This window comes from Rhinichthys klamathensis, unplaced genomic scaffold (assembly GCF_029890125.1).
Source record: "Rhinichthys klamathensis goyatoka isolate OS25496 unplaced genomic scaffold, OSU_Roscu_1.1 h1tg000123l_1, whole genome shotgun sequence".
Lineage (NCBI taxonomy): Eukaryota > Metazoa > Chordata > Actinopteri > Cypriniformes > Leuciscidae > Rhinichthys > Rhinichthys klamathensis.
The window spans coordinates 4,473,932-4,490,562 of NW_026606660.1; the positions used below are offsets into that span (position 1 = coordinate 4,473,932).

Here is a 16,631-nt window from a genome sequence, read left to right on the forward strand (position 1 = left end):
TTCTTGCTGTTCGGTCAAGACGCTATCCGATAGTAGTCTCTGCTCCGCCTCTTCACTTATCGTGCAGGCCATGGACCCTGTATCGAGGAGCCCTTGCAACTGAGCACGGCCATTCACAGTCACTGGTGCGTGGAACAACTCACTGACTGTGTGAATATTCTGAACAATTACTGTGCACTTATCGGACATTGCTTCACAAACATTGACATACATCTCTTTCAATTCTTCACTTTCTTCAAGGGTTGACGCTTTAACGCTCACACATCCCCTTTCCGTATGTGAGCTATCTAGTTTAAACTGGCTCCGCCTTGCTCAGGTTTAGGCTGTGCTTGTGCTAACTGTGGCTGGGTGTTAATTCTTGGCCGGCGCTGTTGGCACTCTCTCTTCCAGCGGCCTGGCTTGTAACAGCCCATACAGAGGTTCGCCTGTCTACAGTGCGCAGTAGTTGAGTGTTCAGCAGACTGACAGACTCTACATCTATTCTGGACGATGGCCGCTGGCCCCCTTCTAGGTGGCACGACTGCTGCTGTCTGGGCCGTCTGCTCCAGCACACGGTTCAGCAAGCCAATGAGAGACTGGATGCAGGCACTCTCGGTCTGAGGAGAGGATGGGAGCCCCATTGTCTTCGGGTAGCAAGTAAGGTCTGTGGTGTTATTAGCAATGACTGTCTCTGTTGCTGATGTCTGAGCATGTACACCTATGTTCTTTGGCCGGTAAGATTTGGCTTGAGACATTGTTCTGGCCTCTCTCTGACGTTCAACAAGGTGTTCCTGAATCTCATTTGCTGTCCACTTTTCAGCTGTTTTGCACTTTAAGACACTTGCTAGAGCGGGGTCAGGACAGTGTTTCACCAGCATCATTGTGACTTCGTGAGAGGGGTCCTCAATGTTCCGCCCATGCCTTCTCAGACACTCATCCGCGACATCCACGGCCTTATTCAAGCGTATCCAATAGTCCATGGGACTTTCTCCAGCCAAAGGAAGTGTGTTATAGAAGTCTGCTAAAGGCATTGATGAGTAGGTTACCTCACTGAAATGTTGTTTCAGAATATCAAAGACGAGCTTGGAGTTTTCAGCTGGCTGCAGCGATGGCATGCTGCGCAGGGTAACTTTTACAATGTCTCTAGCCTTTCCCATTAGTCTTGACATTATCTCCTGGGAGTACTCTTGTAGGGGGACGCCCCTCTTATTCAGGTAAACACTCATAATTTCTTCCCACTCATGTACTGTATGTTTGTCTGTTCCATCACCCCTGAAGTACGGCGACTCTTTGACATCTGTCTTCATAACTAACTTTACTCCAGTCATGTTCAAGTCAGACTGTCCATATCCTAGGTTCAGGCTAGGTGTAGGAGTAGTTTGGCTATCAGCACTACCAACAGATCTCTGTAGTTGGCTAGCAATGTTCTCCCCTATTTCGTGAGCTAATTGTGTAATGAGATTCCCTAAGTTCGCGGAACTCACATCTGGACTAGACACTGGCTGGCGTGGAGAATGTTCATCTGTGCGCGCGTGAGTGTATGAGAATACAGGACGCCCCACTGAACTAACACCGTTCTCAATGTCTGAGGCATCTCCTAACCTACGCATGTGTGGTGCGGGAGAATACTCGTCAGTGTGCAAGCGTGTGGATGAGAGTACAGGTCTGTCTAGTACACCAGCACCTTTAACCGGCGTGCACTCGACCCTACTCATAAACCTGCCCCTCCCTAGGCTTAGCACCCCAGCATCTCCAAAGCTAAATGGTGTCTACACATCCTTACCATCAGCCATTTTTTTCAAAAGTTGTAATGTGATCAACTATGGTAATCCTATGTGAATTACTAGCACATGCAAATATGGTATGAAAATCACAACGTAAAATGATACTAGTCGAGATAGAGGCAATTTAGAGTTACAATTTACACATTAACATTAGCCCATATACTTGTCAATGTCCCGAAGAAGTTTCTACTCGTCACAGCAACCACCGGCGATCACCCTGGCGATGATCTGAAGTTGAGATATCCGGGTCACGGCACCAATGTAGCCGGCGCGGTCTGCACTTCGCCGACTACTGCGTTGTGTTCTGGTGCACTGAAGACAGGACACTGACTTTCCTCAAGGCACTTTATTTGGCTCAACTGTTAAATTTCAAAGAGAGCAAAATTCAGGATTCTATCATCGAACAGAATCAGCCTCTCTCAATCACGTAGAATGCAGACTCCACATTTAATTACATTCAAAAATCAGAAAAGAAAATACAAAAGAAAATAAACATCACATTATGCTCTGATATATAATGTGTATGTGTCATATTGCGTGTTATCTCTGTTCTCCACTCTGGGCTTTTAGCTCTTACATTAACATTATGCAACATGAAACAAACCATACTTTCAATAGTTAATACATACATTCAGTAATATGCGCGAAGCAACATGTACATGCCTTACATCGGGCTTTTCAGTGCCATTGAACATTAATCAATACAAGAAAACTTTTTAAATGAACACATTATATTCATAACCTGGTATTGGGAGTACATACCTGTTAAATTTCAAAGAGAGCAAAATTCAGGATTCTATCATCGAGCAGAATCAGCCTAACATAAGAAAAAGGGCAAATGAAACGTGGGCTGTGACACAAGAGGATAGAATGACGATCGCTAACATACAACCACAGAACACGAGGTTAGCTATGCTAGCAATTTCTCAAACTCTCAAAACAGCAAAGTTCTCGACACATCTCGATTAAATGTAACTGCACTCATTATAAATTACACATACTAGTTACCATGTGCATTGAAACTAAAGTTTTAACAGATATATCTCAATTTTACATTGCGCTGACGCGAACACATACCTCTCTCAATCACGTAGAATGCAGACTGAGAAAAGAACGCGAAAATTCAGTATGTGACAGTATATGAATTCATCCAATAGAGGGCGCACATACACAACAAATAACTCTCCCAATACCTATAAGCTACCATGACATAACTGAACGATACAGTATTTTGGTGAAATAAACAACCAATAGAAAATAAAAGATAAAAGGTTACAAAAATATTTGTCATTCTTTGACCTGTTACACTAATGTTAGTCTTTCTGTTCATTCCGAAGTTTCCTGTAGTCAGCTGGATCCGGGTTGAATCCAGATCAGATGGTGGACATGCGCCTAGACACGACCCCAACGCATGATGTAGTCAGCTGGATCCGAAACGTATCCAGATCAGTTGGTGGACATGCGCCTAGACATGACCCCAACACATGATGTAGTCAGCTGGATCTGGGCCGTATCCAGATCAGATGGTGGACATGCGCCTAGACACGACCACAACGCATCCCTGAAGTCTCAGCAGAGGTTGTGTCAACTAGACTCTCCTGTGAAGGCCTCATCGACAAGACAGCCATCGGCACTGATCCTCAACAAACCCATCTCCATACCGGCGAGACTCCGACCTTCAACCAGATGGAACTAGATAAATATTCTGAATGTTTTGATCCATTTTGACTTCTGACCTGTAATGCTGGCTGAAGCATAATCATACACTGTTCGTTCGTTGGCCAGAGGAGAACTGGCCCCCGACTGAGCCTGGTTTCTCCCAAGGTTTTTTCTCCATTCTGTCACTTGGAGTTTTGGTTCCTTGCCACTGTCGCCTTTGGCTTTTGGCTTGCTTATTTGGGGATATTTAATATTCAACAATATTATTGATCTGCCTGCATTGACACCATTATATGAGAACTAAGCTGGACGATGACATCAAGGTTTTCTCCAGAGCGGCTATATATACTGTATAAATTAACTAAATTAATAACTTTTTTACAACAAAAATTAAACATCACTGAACTTACATAAGCTGGACTGTGACGCTATTTTCTTCTGGAAACAAACTTTGTTGCATTATTTTCCTGTTATCTCTGTAAAGCTGCTTTGAAACAATCTGTGTAGTAAAAAACGCTATATAAATAAATGCGACTTGACTTGACTTACAGGTTTGCCACTTATGGCTATTTATTATTATTATTTCTTGATTTACTCCTTCTAATTCTTGAACACATGGGCCTGTATGGATGTTAGAAAATAGGGCCAACACTACTGCAAAGATTCTATTAAAGCAGGTATACTATATGTGAACTTGTATTCTTTGTCATACATTAACCTCAAGAACTTAAAATATTAGTCAGGAAAAGATAAATGAATAGCCAGAGACCAGCATCTTCTAATCCTTATTACTATGAGCTCCAGTACTGCTCAAAGTCCAAATGCAGTCTCATACTGACCGCAAACCAGTAATGATAACATCTTTTAAGTTTGTTACTTTGTCCTGTTCATACTGTCCATTTGAAATCAACTCAACGAGATCTAAGTCACAGCCTGCATTTCTCCAAAATGGCAACTGAAAAGGACAGGTCACCTGACGAGCTGAAACTGAAGACTGAAGTAGGGCTGCTGGGTGGAGTGTCTCTCATTGCAGGGGTCATGGTTGGTTCTGGAATCTTCATGTCTCCTCAGTATGTGCTGCTTTATATTGGGAGTCCAGGTGCTAGTCTGTTAATATGGGCTGCTAGTGGATTGTTGGCCATGCTAGCTTCTTTGAGCTACGCTGAATTAGGAACTGTTATTCGTGAGTCTGGAGGAGAGTATATTTACATCTTGCGCACTTCAGGCAATATCATGGCCTTTATATGTGCTTTCACCAATAACATTGTGATGAGACCAACTAGCATGATTGCAGTGGCACTCACCTTTGCCCAAAATACCCTTGCACCTTTCTATGATGATTGCCTACCACCAAATGGAGCAGTGAAATGTTTGGCAGCCCTAGGGATTATGGTATTGACAGTTTTGAACTGCTTGAATGTGCGCTCCTCCATCAGAGTCACAGTGGTATTCATGGCTATGAAGTTGCTGGCACTTATAATAATTGTGATTGGGGGAGTTGTGCTACTTATTCAAGGGGACACCGCCAACAGCCTCCAAAATTCTTTCGATGGGACAAAGCTGAGCATCAGACCCATGGGAATAGCATTTTACCAGTGTTTGTGGTCCTATGATGGCTGGAACACTTTAAACCATGTTACTGAAGAGATCAATCATCCTGAGGTAATTATGTCCTCAATGTTTGCCACACTGACAACAGTAAGTAAGCTGACTTTGATAGTTTTGCACACAAAGTGCCACAAAGAAAAGACATCTATATTAATATAAATAGATCATATTTAAAATGTTCAAAATAAATATACAGTGCATTTTACAAATTAAGGGATAATACGCTGATTTCACGCTGCCGCCATTTTGAAATCGAAAGCGAGGCTCCGGTGGGAAGAACCCCGGAAGTACAGATAGACAACAATGCTTGGACTATACCAACCTGAAGCTGCTGCCGCGATTTACACTATTGGATGTTAATATTCAATATAGGGTATGTATATAGTTCGTTCCTGCTTCTTTTTTTTCCGTTCTGAATTATATATAAAAAAAATGTTTTATTTATAAATGAATTTCACTGTATATAGTCTAAAGTATGAAAGAAATGTATGTTCATTTTTAGAATAACTAATTTCTACATTAAACACAACAATACGCCATCGCATTCGCGACTCTCCTATGATTAAAAGCGACACTTCTGGTTTTCTTCCCACCGGAGCAATTTCAAAATGGCGGCTGCGTGAAATCAGCGTATAAGTATCCTGCTGTGAAACTAGAATTCCATGAAATAATTTACAATGGATCTGTAAGTGCATTTATGTGGTAATATTTGTAAAAGATTTTTATGACTAGCGACTTGCAGGAACATTGGCACATCAATGCAACTTTCTTTTTTTTTTTTTTATGGAGACGGGTTCTAATGATGCGTTTACACTGCTGTGGATAAAGAGGAGCAGAGCGGGCTAACTTTTTTTCACATTTGTCCGACTCTGAATAGACAAATTGCATGCGAAAATTAGACCAAATTCGTGTTGGTGTGAACAGGCCTTTATATATCAGGAGCAGGGTGCATTTATATGCAAAAAAAGATGTATGGGAATAATGTGAACAAAAAAGTTAAACCCATAAAAACCTTCTCATACTGTATAGCTCTTTCAATGTAGCAAGGTTCCTCTTTCCTAGATTAGAGCTTTGTACACTCTCAAACAAGATTTTCTCAACCAACTTTATGAGCTGATACATTGCTATCTTCAAAATATTGGACAAATTAAATCCAAACCAAATCCCTTTATTGTCACTGCACTATATGCACAAAGTTAAAATCATGGATGCACTCAAAAAAATATTATGTCTAAACATAAGATGTGTATTTGAATTGCATATAAAATTTCCATCCATTTCAATTTCATAGTTTTAACATAAACAAATGAATAATCTGAATGTGATTCATATTTTTCAGTCAAATATAAATGAAACCGATAAGATATGTGTAATTGTATTAATAAGCTGAATGTGATTCAATCACTGAAGAAAAGAGAAGCACAAGAACTACAACTGGCTTGCAGCCACAGCCTTAGATAAAATCAACTGAAGATGAAAGAAGACATTACATCTCTCGAGATCTCAGCAGAGGAGGATTAAACAACTCCACAAACAGCATTACCAGCTTCACTTATTACTAACCAGAATTACTTTATTTATGTAATTTCCATTTTAATGAAAACAATAGTTTTATTTTAAGTCACCATGATGGTGGTCAGTGTTTGCATTAGTTGGGCTCTTGACCCTTGTCTCTTTAATATTAGATTTTTTTCTGGCTGCTGTAATTGTGTGTTTATAAAGCATATTTGTTGTGGCAAAAAAAAAAAAAAAGCCAAGAGAAAATGTGGTCAGGTGATGTTGGCTGTTTATTGATGATGACATGATCATCATGTTGTGGCCTGAATCCCTGATCCCATTCAGTGTCTAATGCTTTGATTATATACACTCACCGGCCACTTTATTAGGTACACCTGTCCAACTGCTTGTTAACACTTAATTTCTAAGCAGCCAATCACATGGCGGCAACTCAGTGCATTTAGGCATGTAGACATGGTCAAGACAATCTCCTGCAGTTCAAACCGAGCATCAGTATGGGGAAGAAAGTTGATTTGAGTGACTTTGAACGTGGCATGATTGTTGGTGCCAGAAGGGCTGGTCTGAGTATTTCAGAAACTGCTAATCTACTGGGATTTTCACGCACAACCATCTCTAGGGTTTACAGAGAATGGTCCGAAAAAGAAAAAACATCCAGTGAGCGGCAGTTCTGTGGGCGGAAATGCCTTGTTGATGCCAGAGGTCAGAGGAGAATGGCCAGACTGGTTCGAGCTGATAGAAGGGCAACAGTGACTGAAATAACCACTCGTTACAACCGAGGTATGCAGCAAAGCATTTGTGAAGCCACAACACGCACAACCTTGAGGCGGATGGGCTACAACAGCAGAAGACTCCACCGGGTACCACTCATCTCCACTACAAATAGGAAAAAGAGGCTACAATTTGCAAGAGCTCACCAAAATTGAACAGTTGAAGACTGGAAAAATGTTGCCTGGTCTGATGAGTCTCGATTTCTGTTGAGACATTCAGATGTTAGAGTCAGAATTTGGCGTAAACAGAATGAGAACATGGAACCATCATGCCTTGTTACCACTGTGCAGGCTGCTGGTGGTGGTGTAATGGTGTGGGGGATGTTTTCCTGGCACACTTTAGGCCCCTTAGTGCCAATTGGGCATCGTTTAAATGCCACGGCCTACCTGAGCATTGTTTCTGACCATGTCCATCCCTTTATGGCCACCATGTACCCATCCTCTGATGGCTACTTCCACCATGTCACAAAGCTCTAATCATTTCAAATTGGTTTCTTGAACATGACAATGAGTTCACTGTACTAAAATGGCCTCCACAGTCACCAGATCTCAACCCAATAGAGCATCTTTGGGACGTGGTGGAACGGGAGATTCGCATCATGGATGTGTAGCCGACAAATCTGCGGCAACTGTGTGATGCCATCATGTCAATATGGACCAAACTCCCTGAGGAATGCTTCCAGCACCTTGTTGAATCTATGCCACGAAGAATTGAGGCAGTTCTGAAGGCAAAAGGGGGTCCAACCCGTTACTAGCATGGGGTACCTAATAAAGTGGCCGGTGAGTGTAGGTTATGTGTTAATAATTTTGTTTTATTCATAATAGTAGCCATTTTGATTCTACAGCATGAGATCTAGCAGTATTGTGTTTATCAAATAATATGCTGGTTATTATAAATATTTAGTGCACAAAAACTTTTCATCTATGGCATTACCAGTGTTGTGTGTAACGCGTTACAAAGTAACGTAACTACTTTTTCGGGTAAAAAGTAGTGTAACGCGCTACTACTGAAAATTTGGTAACGAAACGTAGTTCCTTTTTCAATTCGGCGCAACGTTACTTTCCCCAGGGACAGATTATCTGTCCCTGGGATTTGACAGCGATCTCCGTCATTTGATAGATTTGACCGCGATCGCCATCTCCGTAGTGAACGCCCCAGAGAGAAATGCACATAATGGATTACATAATCAGAGAGTAGCCTATTTCTTTTCGTTTTGAATTGTTTCGTTTAAAGACATTTCAAGCTTAAATTATATACCTTGAGTTTCGGTTAATTTATGATGAGATGCTCCAGTTCACGTGCAATGCAAGTGACCACGCCGGCGCTTCCATGATTATATTGTCTTCTAATAGTTGCTTATTTATTAAATCCAGGCATTTGGTTGATAAAAAAATTGATTAAAATTAAGATACAATTTATACAAAACGAAATTCGCTTTAAAGAAAGGCTTTCTTCAAAACAAAACTTAATGAAGTGGTCAAAATCATGTCTGATTGACTCAATGTCTCCCGATATATTGCGCATCCATCTTACTCGCGCTGTTCACTTTTCATAATCAGCATAGATGGAAAAAAAATAACATTATAATATTTTAACAAATATGAAACTAAATGCGCTTATTTAATGGGTACAACACGTAGGCTATAGTAGGTCTACAGACTCTCTATTTGTATATTGCTGCACATTCATTTAATTCTGAATTTTGCACACATAAGTTGAAAGGCATTTGTTTACGTGCATAGTAGAACATATGCATTTATTAATCATTATGATACTAAAATCATAATAAAGTAGGCTATAGCCTACTATGTACAAAAAATCAGATGAGCCCAGAATATGAACGCAACGTGTTTACTTACACGTTAAGCATTTTCCTCCCATAGAAAACCATTATAAGAACGCTTAATTTGGCTTAATGCAGATTAGAATGTCCCCGTATTATGTCTAAATAACAAGATAAGTTTTCTTTTTTCTTCTTCACCATGCGGTTCAGGACTTCCATAGAATACAGCCTGAATATAATTACTTCCAGAAATGATTTTTGGGGGTGCTAACGGGGTGCTTTGGTCTTTCTTGGGGGCTTTCTTTCTAGCCCCTCCCTAGCGCCGCCCATGCATATGCCTATCCATTAACCGGCATTTCTTCATAAATATTAAAATTTTTGATAAATGCATTATGCATTTATGGCATTATATATGGCATTATGCATAGTAGAATTTTATGTAGGCCTACACATTTAGGAACAGATATTGGGTTCTGCCCAAAGTCAAGCAACATAAAAGTAACGTAAAAGTAACGAGTAACGTAAAAAGTTACTTTCTATATGGGGTAACTAAGTAAAGTAACGGATTACTTTTTTAAAGAAGTAATGAGTAACGAGTTACACTACTTTTTAAAAGTAACTTCCCCAACACTGGGCATTACTAGACACACACAGACATCAAGAAACAGCATAAGAATCTCAACAATGGTGACAATCAAACAAAATATCCAGGTAAACAGATCAACTCTGAGCATAAAACAAGCTACTAAAAATCCAGCTGCATAATTTATTAATTCTGCAATGCATGCTGGGAGCCATGGGTGAATTTTGATTGGTGGTACCCAACATGCACTGTAGCATGAAGCATTTCATTGATTGTCACCATTTCCGAGAGTCATTCGCTAATTATTGATGTCTAAGTAATAATGTAGAATAGATGAAAACATTTAATGCACAATTTTTTTTTGAAATTCTTATATTATTTGATTAACACTGTTGGATCTCATGCTGTCAAATCACATAGGCACTATTATGAATAAAACAAAATCAATAACACATTACCTATACAATCAAAGCATTGGACACTGAATAAGATCAGTGATTCAGGCCACAACATGATGATTATGTCATCTTAAATAAACAGTCAACATCACCTGATCACATTTTCTCTTGGCTTATTTTTTTTTTTTTGCCACAACAAATGTGCTTTATAAACATACAATTACAACAGCCAGAGAAAATCTAAAATCAAATAGTCAGGGGTCAAGAGCCCAACTAAAGCAAACACTGACCACCATCATGGTGACTTAAAATGAAACTATTGTTTTCATTTAAACAGAAATTACATAAATCTTACCCGTTTCATTTACGTATGACTGATAAAAATAAATCACATTCAGTTTATTAATACAATTACATATATCTTATATGTTTCATTTATATATGACTGAAAAATATGAATCACATTCAGATTATTAATTTGTTTATGTTAAAACTATGTAATCGAAATGGATGGAAATTTTATATGCAATTCAAATACATAAATCTTATGTTTAGACATAATTAAAAAAAATTGGGGTGTGGTTAGGTGGTTGTGTTCGGACAGTATTACAAGATGTACATTATACACATAATATAGTGGAAGAAAGCATAATAAGCCATGCACCTCTTGTACTCACTTTTATTGTGATATAATTTGCCTCACAGCAATGCACGTTTATTTCAGTCATTGGTCCCACTTCATATTAGGTGTCATAAACTACTATGTCATCATGACACAACTACTACTTATGCCAAAAAAATTAAGAAAAAAGGAAAGAAAAAATAGTTCAATGCATTTATTGTGATCATGTTGTATTGCAAAATACTTTTGCTTCAATCAAGGTGTGATACAATATAAGGTTAAGAACAAGTTTCATGGTATGTGCAGGTTTAAGGGTAGGTTAAAGGGTTAGTTCACCCAAAAATGTCAATTATGTCATTAATTACTCACCCTCGCATCGTTCCACATGCATAAGACCTTCGTTCATCTTTGGAACACAAGTTAAGATATTTTTAATGAAATACGAGAGCTTTCTTTCCCTCCATAGAGTCCAATGCAACTTACACATTCAAGGCCCATAACGGTAGGAAAGACATTGAAGTAATTCATGTGACTCCAGTACTTTAACAATGCTTTCCTACCGGCTTTTAGTAGCTAATGCTTAATTAAAATAATAATTTTGTATGATATAGATATTATTTATGTTATTATTAGACCCTTAATTGATCACACATGTACAATTTTAGTTTATCAATTATTATTACGCACAGTTTAAATGAATAAACATATGAAGGTAATATAAATACGCTTTATAATCAATATATAAAGCTATAAAATGATTACATGTGAGCTTAAATGTTCAGTTCTCTCTATACCTTTATCAACTGTATAAATTAACTTCACAACTTTAACTTCCACTGATATAGCAAGACTTTTTTCTTTTAGTTGTCCTCTTTCATAGACAGCTATTTTCTTCTTGCTGTGTAAATTTGTTTAAATTCTTAATATTTTTCAATCTCGTAATATTCTGCAGAAGAGAAAAGTGAATCGCGCTGCTTCTCTCGCGAGAAATGAATCTCGGTTTCACTTGTTCTCAGCAAGTGATTGGCTGTTCGCTACTGATGTCACACTTAAACTCCTAAACTCAGGATCAAAGCCTGAGTTGACAGAGAAAGTTGATGATCAGCATCATGATACCAACAAAGCCTGGTTGGATTGGTTTGGTTTTGTCAACTCAAAACTAATCATGTAACCCGGAGTTTGTTCAATTATCATCATGGTACAGAGCCCCTAGAGTCGCTGTGGAGTACTTGTATTTAACGTTACTGTCGTAAATACCACTCACGCAGAGCGTCTCTGCACTCACGGCCTGATACCCCTTCGAAGCTGTTATATTAATGTACAAATCTTGCATAGTGTGCCTTTAAATAAGAGATGTGTTTTTGAACTCAACCTGAGCACTCGTGTCCGCTGCTATCAGTGTCATGGATACATAGTGTCTCTTGTGGCGGCGCGCGCGCAGTCTTCACTCGGACGCGCTCTTCAATCTATCGCCGTTGCGGAGACTCGATTCATTCCGGTGAAATCACAAAATAAAATGCACACAAACTTAGAAAGATTTACTTACTAGTCCATCAACAATATCGCCAGGTCAGCATCGCTGTTGCATCCAGTGGTGCTTTTTAGCTCGTGCCAACAAGTGAAAAGCCCGACCAAGTGGGACTCTTGTCCGGTTCCTCACGCGGTCAGATTCTCTTTTCCTTTTCCTAGTCTCTTCCGACCGCGTTTTCTTTGCTTTTTCCAAGTGTCTTCGTGCTTCATATGTTGTTGTTGACGTGTGTGACGTCGTTGCCGTAAATCATGTCTTGATTCTCACGAGATTTGTCAGGGGCGCTCCTCTCAAACTTGCATTGCTGGTTTTTCCAGCGGCGTCCCCCCAAGCTTTACTACCAGGATGATTCGCCCTACTATGAGTTTGTTTACCACCAAAATGACTTTGAAGCTGTTATATTAAGGTACAAATCTTGCATAGTGTGCCTTTAACAATCTCGCTCCATTCCCATGGCTCTCTGCCCCGCCCTGCTTGCCACACAGACATCTGTTAGGCTGTTATCTGCCAAAACCTCTTAAGCAAATGAGATTGGGGGAGACGTTAATAAGATTGATTTGATTAATTTACAAAATACTAATTCAAAATGTATTCAAATACTTACAGAATATGCATATTTACTTTTGAGATGAAAATATCTTCTTCTTTTTTTGGTAACACATCATATTGATGAATCCCTTGCTCCAGGCATTAGATACTGTGATGATGAAGGGAATTGTCCCACGTTTAATTTACATGTGTAAGACAAAATGATGAGGAAGTTGAAGATCTCAATGATGAAGTTTATGAAGCACATAGTGTTCATCAACGTCAGAATGAACCCCAAATAGTTTCTGCTCAAACATTTTACATTCGTCTTCCCGCTCGACATGTAAATTAGGCTTTGTCTTAAATGTAAATTGAGAATAACAATGAAAGTGACAGCTTTCCATTCCCACATCTTTGATATTATTTCAGATGGGAACACCCAAATGTTCAGGAGATAAGATTGTTTGAAATCCCTGGTAATCATGTTCATGTATCCTTTATAACACAGGATGGTTCTTGATGGCCCACTGCCACTCCCACGCTATAAGTGAGATAGTATCACTCCGGTGGTACTATTTACATATTATTGAGATCGGGAGGAATCGTCTCTATGATATTTAAGCTCTTTATTTAAGCTCTTTTTTACCATGAAGATAACATGATGTTATAATTCATTACATTTATATAGCGCTTTTCTCGGCACTCAAAGCACTTTACATAGAAGGGGGAATCTCCTCAACCACCACCAGTGTGCAGCATCCACCTGGATGATGCGACGGCAGCCATATTGCGCCAGAACGCCCACCACACACCAGCTTACTGGTGGAGAGGAGACAGAGTGATGAAGCCAATTGGTATATTTGTTAATCGAGAAGTTTTTGTTTATGGACCAAAAGAAGCATGTCCCGCTAAACAATTCAGTGGTAGAAATAAATGTACTGAAATCCTACTTAATGTCTGTGAATAAATTTCATATTTTAAAAACCATAGATTGTGTAAGTCATTGTTTTTTTTGTGATGAAGAAGTATAATATCTGGGTTCCTCGTGAAATCTAGTAGCCTTATTCTTACACATTATAATGGACAAATTTATTCTTATTTAATCTTCCATATAATGGTCAATGTGCTCAGATTATTTTTATTAATTAAGCAATAAATAAAAACAAGACATGGTTTACATAATACTGATTATAGGCGTACATACATCCATCTTTCATGCCGCTTGTATTATACTGGGTTGCGGGTGAGCTGGATGATTACTGATGTACAGCGGGGTAATGATATCGGAGTAAAGAGGTTCCCTTTCGAGGGAACATCGATGCTACATCATGGTTTTGACGCTATGGGAACACCTGCAGCGTAAGCTGGTGCTTGAGTCACCAGTCGTCAGGTGACGCAACATTTGTGTGATCAACTCTATAAGTAACATCTGCAGCGAGAGCATCAACAGTTGAAGGTGCCTTCAGGTGAACATGAAATTCTTGTATGATTTTCAAGTGTTTGGGTGGACAGCACAGTTGACGGAGTATGGTAAAGAGGCCGGACCTACTGACATAGTCAAAGGCCTTTGTCAGATCGACAAAGACTGCATACAGAGGCCGACCTTGCTCAATACATTTCTCTTGGATTTGGCGAACTGAGAAAATCATGTCGATGGTAGAGCGACCAGGGCGGAAGCCGCATTGGCTCTCCGGGAGTATCCTGTTTGCTATGACCTTTACGTGTGGGAGGACGCCTGTGTTGCATCTCCGTATGGGGTAGGAGCTGTTTTTTCACATCGAATGGAGGATGGTAATGAGAGACCTATCAGATTTATGTCTAGAACTCTCACTCCAGCAGAACGACAAAGAGGGGCTCGCCGGCTCACGCTGAAGGTGTTTCCATAACGTCCATGACATGGCATCTCGTTCCCTTTCTCAGAGAACCGGAATGTTATTGGAATGTTAAAATAGCCTTAGAATAAAGTTCTACAAACCAAAAACAAATGTTCTATTTCCGTTAAGAAAACTTTCCTGGCTAACCAAAAACAAATCTTAAAAAAGATCATTCTGAGAACCAAAAAGTAACGTTCTGGGAAACAAAAACTAAAGTTCTGGGAAGCAAATATTGTTAGCTGCATCTAGTTTAGTTTTGGTTCTGTATCGGGGTTCGGGCATTCATGCTTCATGTGTTGTCTTCTGTTGTGAGAGCATGAGACAAGCATTCGCTCATTTTCGCCGTCGCGAAAGAAGAGAGTGAAGCGAGCTTTTACCTGGGCGAGGTGAGTAATAAAAATGAGTCAGAAGAAGCTAAATGGAATGTGTTACTTAAAATAGGTGATACTCCAGTTAGTTTTAAGATCGATACGGGAGTGGATGTTACCGTAATGAACACTGTGACATATGAAAAGCTTCACCCAAGAGCCCAGCTCCTTCATTCGAACATAGCACTAGACAGCCCAGACGGATCACTAAATTGCATCGGACAGTTCACTGCAGCAGTGGAGCATAAAGGTTGAAAGTATGCCATTACGGTGTATGTGGTTGAGGGAAGAACTGTCAGTAACCTTCTAAGCCGACAGACAGCTGCTGAGATGGGGCTAGTTAAAAGAATAGAGCAGATAACCACAGTTTTTGAAGGAAGTGGTATAATGAAAACCGAGCCGGTAAAAATACACCTGAAAGAAGGTGCGGAGCCATACGCAGTACTGCGTATGTACCATTACCGCTGCTTTCTTAAGTTACAGCAGAACTGCAGAGAATGGAGGAACAAGGCGTTGTGGAAAGAGTCACACAGCCTACAGATTGGTGTGCACCCATGGTATCGGTCATGAAGCCCAATGGCACCGTCAGAATTTGTGTGGGGTTAAATAAACTGAATGACAACATAAAAAGAGAGAGATACATGCTTCCCACAACAGACGAAATTCTAGCTAAATTAACACGAGCAAGCGTCTTTACATCATTAGATGCAGCGTCGGGATTTTGGCAGATTCCGTTATGTAATGAGAGCAGCTTGCTGACAACATTCATCACTCCGGTGGGACGCTATTGCTTTAAGAGGCTCCTATTTGGAATCAGCATAGCCCCGGAAATCTTCCAAAGAAAAATGAACAGACTTCTAATGGAGATGGAAGGAGTTGCGGTGTACATGGATGATGTGATTGTGTACGGGAAGGATCGGGCTGAGCATGACAAACACCTGGAAAAAGTGCTGAAAAGGATGGAAAGTGTGGGGCTCAAATTGAATAAAGAAAAGTGTGTATTCAGGAAAGCAGAGTTGAGTTTCCTGGGTCATGCCGTGGATGCACAAGGTGTCAGAGCAGACCCTGAAAGGGTACGTGCAATAAGTGACCTGCAAGAGCCGAACAATGTAAATGAGTTGAGGAGGGCGTTAGGCCTCATAAATTACATGGGTAAATACATCCCAAACTCGGCAACGAAGGGAGGTCCTTTGTATGAGCTGCTCAAAAATGGATGTGCATGGACATGGGACCAACCGCAGAAAAGCGCACTCAACACACTGAAAAGCTCGCTCACAAAAGCTCCAGTCCTGGCACACTATGATCTGGGAAAAGAAACAGTGGTATCAGCGGATGCTAGCAGTTATGGTATCGGCGGCGTTTTACTGCAAAAACATGACGACAGCTGGAAACCGGTCGCGTACTGTTCTAGAAGACTGACGGATTCTGAAACAAGATACGCCCAGATTGAGAAGGAATGCCTTGCAGGCGTATGGGCGTGTGAAAGGTTCCAGAAATACTTAGTGGGCATGGACACATTTAAATTGATCACTGATCACAAGCCATTAATACCACTGATCAATAGTAAAGACTTGGACACGGTGCCAGTAAGATGTCAGAGACTTTTGATGAGACTCATGCGGTTTAATGCG

At 40.1% G+C, this 16,631-nt stretch overlaps 1 protein-coding gene across 1 annotated transcript in view; it reads left to right on the forward strand.

Annotated features, from left to right (window-relative positions):
- Window positions 1-4,251: 4,251 nt before the first annotated feature.
- Window positions 4,252-16,631, forward strand: part of zmp:0000001267 (b(0,+)-type amino acid transporter 1) — a 65,856-nt gene continuing 53,476 nt past the window's right edge. The window contains exon 1 of the mRNA XM_056255934.1: window positions 4,252-5,084. Within this exon, the coding sequence (XP_056111909.1) occupies window positions 4,371-5,084 (714 nt within the window). The 5' untranslated portion in view covers window positions 4,252-4,370. The remainder of the gene's footprint in view (window positions 5,085-16,631) is intronic.